This window comes from Saprolegnia diclina (assembly GCF_000281045.1).
Source record: "Saprolegnia diclina VS20 unplaced genomic scaffold supercont1.31, whole genome shotgun sequence".
Lineage (NCBI taxonomy): Eukaryota > Oomycota > Saprolegniomycetes > Saprolegniales > Saprolegniaceae > Saprolegnia > Saprolegnia diclina.
The window spans coordinates 461,321-463,744 of record NW_008246098.1 but is presented as its reverse complement, the minus strand read 5'-3'; the positions used below and the strand labels follow the sequence as shown (position 1 = coordinate 463,744).

At 56.0% G+C, this 2,424-nt stretch overlaps 2 protein-coding genes across 2 annotated transcripts; one reads left to right on the top strand and one right to left on the bottom strand.

The window, feature by feature from the left end:
- Window positions 1–43: 43 nt before the first annotated feature.
- Window positions 44–473, bottom strand: SDRG_09743 (hypothetical protein; the record flags this gene model as incomplete). Its single annotated transcript, XM_008615693.1, has 2 exons — window positions 88–473; window positions 44–47 (listed from the first exon to the last, which is right to left on the bottom strand). The coding sequence occupies exons 1-2, from the start codon at window positions 426–428 to the stop codon at window positions 44–46; spliced, it is 345 nt and encodes a 114-aa protein (XP_008613915.1). The 5' UTR covers window positions 429–473.
- A 1,057-nt stretch (window positions 474–1,530) lies between these two features.
- Window positions 1,531–1,798, top strand: SDRG_09742 (hypothetical protein; the record flags this gene model as incomplete). The annotated part of the gene is made up of 2 exons (XM_008615692.1): window positions 1,531–1,620; window positions 1,676–1,798. 2 exons carry the CDS (start codon window positions 1,531–1,533, stop codon window positions 1,796–1,798), a joined length of 213 nt encoding a protein of 70 aa, XP_008613914.1.
- Window positions 1,799–2,424: the final 626 nt, after the last annotated feature.

Sequence of the window (2,424 nt, the reverse complement as noted above, 5' to 3'; positions counted from 1 at the left end):
GTCCAGTCGACGCCGGCGGCCTCCTGCTGCGCTTCCGAGAGCGTCATCTGCACGTCGTCGGCGCGGAGCTGGCGCTTGGGCTTGGACGCGCTGAACGAGCCCTTCACAAAGGCCGCAAACTCGTCTTCGGTCATGAGCGCAAACTGGTTGTTGGTCGAAAACTTGGCGTGCGGGTGCTTCTTGTTGAGCTCCGCGACGACCTGCTTGGTGTGGGCAAAGCGCTCGATTTCTTCGCTGCCGTCGTCGATCTCGCCCGACTCCAAGTTGGACGGCTCCGGCAAGAGACCGTTCTTGGCCGCGAGCTGACCGGCGCGGCTCTTCTTCCACGCGTCAATTTCGGCCTTGATGTCGTCCTTCTCTTGCGCCGAGAGCTGCAGACCGTGCGCGAGGCCGAGCATGAGAAGGGAGGCGATCATGGACGACTTCATCTTTTGCGTAGTTGTGGTGGGGGGCAAAGCGCCAATGTGAAAATGAGCTTTGGAAAGCGGCAATCCAAAGCGGCGGCGCACTGTGAGTAAGTACATTCGATCGCGACACGTCGGTCTGAATCAGACAGCAGATCCAGATTCAGAAGCAACACGTGGCGTTACCTCGCCAAGTGCAATGTGCCGTTTTGATGCTTTGAACGGCAAAGTCGCGCCAGCTGGTTTTGCGTGGACCGCCGACTGGTTTTGGAGAAGTCACGCAGGGCTCTTAAGATCCAGGCTCGTACCACTGTTGCATTCCATTCGAAGACGGCAGATACCCAACCAAACGGCTTGTGTCGAGCTTTTTTGGCTCAGTGGCTGTTGTGTCTGGGATTCGAGGCACTGTCACCCAGATCCACTACGTAGCGATGACCGTCCTTCTCGCTTAGTGTAAACGTGATGCAAACGCTACATTTTGCGAACTCGTGCATGCTTGAGAGTCGTATGTTGTTTTGCGCAAATCAGAAAAGCCGGCAGGATTCGAAACCAAAGCTACGGACGAACTCGCGCGTCTTGTCCCGTGCCCAAGCACAAGCGTACTAGTACTGCGGCGAACTGCGTTGGAAGACGTCGTGTGCATGGATAGCTATACTAAACTTATAGGCCAAGCAGCAGCGGGAACCCTTTTGCACTCCGTTCCACCAATGTGGCAATTTTCTCTCTAACGCGTTCGAAAGCTGTTATCTACCTTTGGTCACGCATTCTCACGTTGTGGGGCTGCTGCGATGGCGTATCGTGGTCTGCTCTGCTCACCACAGCGTCTTCTACTAGTATCACGGTGCCAACTATGGGCGGTTCCATCCCAAGTGGGATCAGCGTCGAAGGTGATGGCTTTAGAAATGGCACTATGATCTTAATCTTATTTGCGGCATTTGCCTCAATACATCTTAAATCGCACTTGGCGACCGCTGTACGACTCCGATGGCGACGCGACCTCGCATTCCGAGCTCTGCGCAGCGTCCACTACCTAGGGGCCAACTCTTGGCGATTTCAGTTTTAGAAAGCGATGTGGTCGACTGCGCGACCTGGTGATGGCCCCAGCCTTGCTGTTGACCGCTTGATCATGATGCCGGTCGGCGCGGGCTGCGCCTGCAATACGCAGTTCAAGACGTACCTGCAGATTGACCCGAGCCAAGTCGCTCTCGTTGGTCCAGTCCAAGGCCTTCATCCCGGCTTTGTCGACGCCCGATTTGGCACGCGCAAGGTAGTTGTCGGCACACCAGCTGCCGCTACTCGACGCGCTCCTCTCGATGCTCGCGGCTGCCAAGAGCTCGCCGCTCGCATTGGCGCTGGCCTTGCGCTGTATGAGCCAGTTTCTCTCGACACAGTAGAGGCCTCTACGACGAGCGCCGGAGTCTCACGCGTTAGCGAGACGTCGTAGTCGCCGCGACTTACACTTTAGGAGCGCTGAGACGCTGCTTTTGGTGTTCGGCGTGCCCAAAGACTACCCCGCGACATCGAAACCTGCTAGACGACGGCAAAGCGCTACCTCGACACCACAGTCATCGCGACGGCCCATTCCGCTCAACGGTTAACTTCTCGTAGCTGGCCTTCGATGCGCCTGTTGTTATAAGCTTGATCTCGTTGCAATGGCGAATCTAGCGACGCTATTAACGGCAAGCAAATTCCGTACGGCGCGTAAGGGCCATGATGCGGTGGAGGTAAGCACCAACCGAGCCCTGCCCTACTTAGATCTGGTTGCAGACAATTGTGCAATAGGACCGTTAAAGTTATCAGCACAACGCACTTTGTGCTAGCACGCTCAACAATTCCATTTGACAACGCAGAGACTATTCTTGGAGGGACAGAAAAAGCGGCACCAGTGACCGATTGCGCTCCGAAATGCCAGTACGAGAAGGGGAAATTGGCTGGTCGCTCCACCGCTCATATTCGCGTCGAGAGATGCACCGCAACGACAAATCTTGGGTTCTTCGTCGACGTTCCCTGCATTCACCAC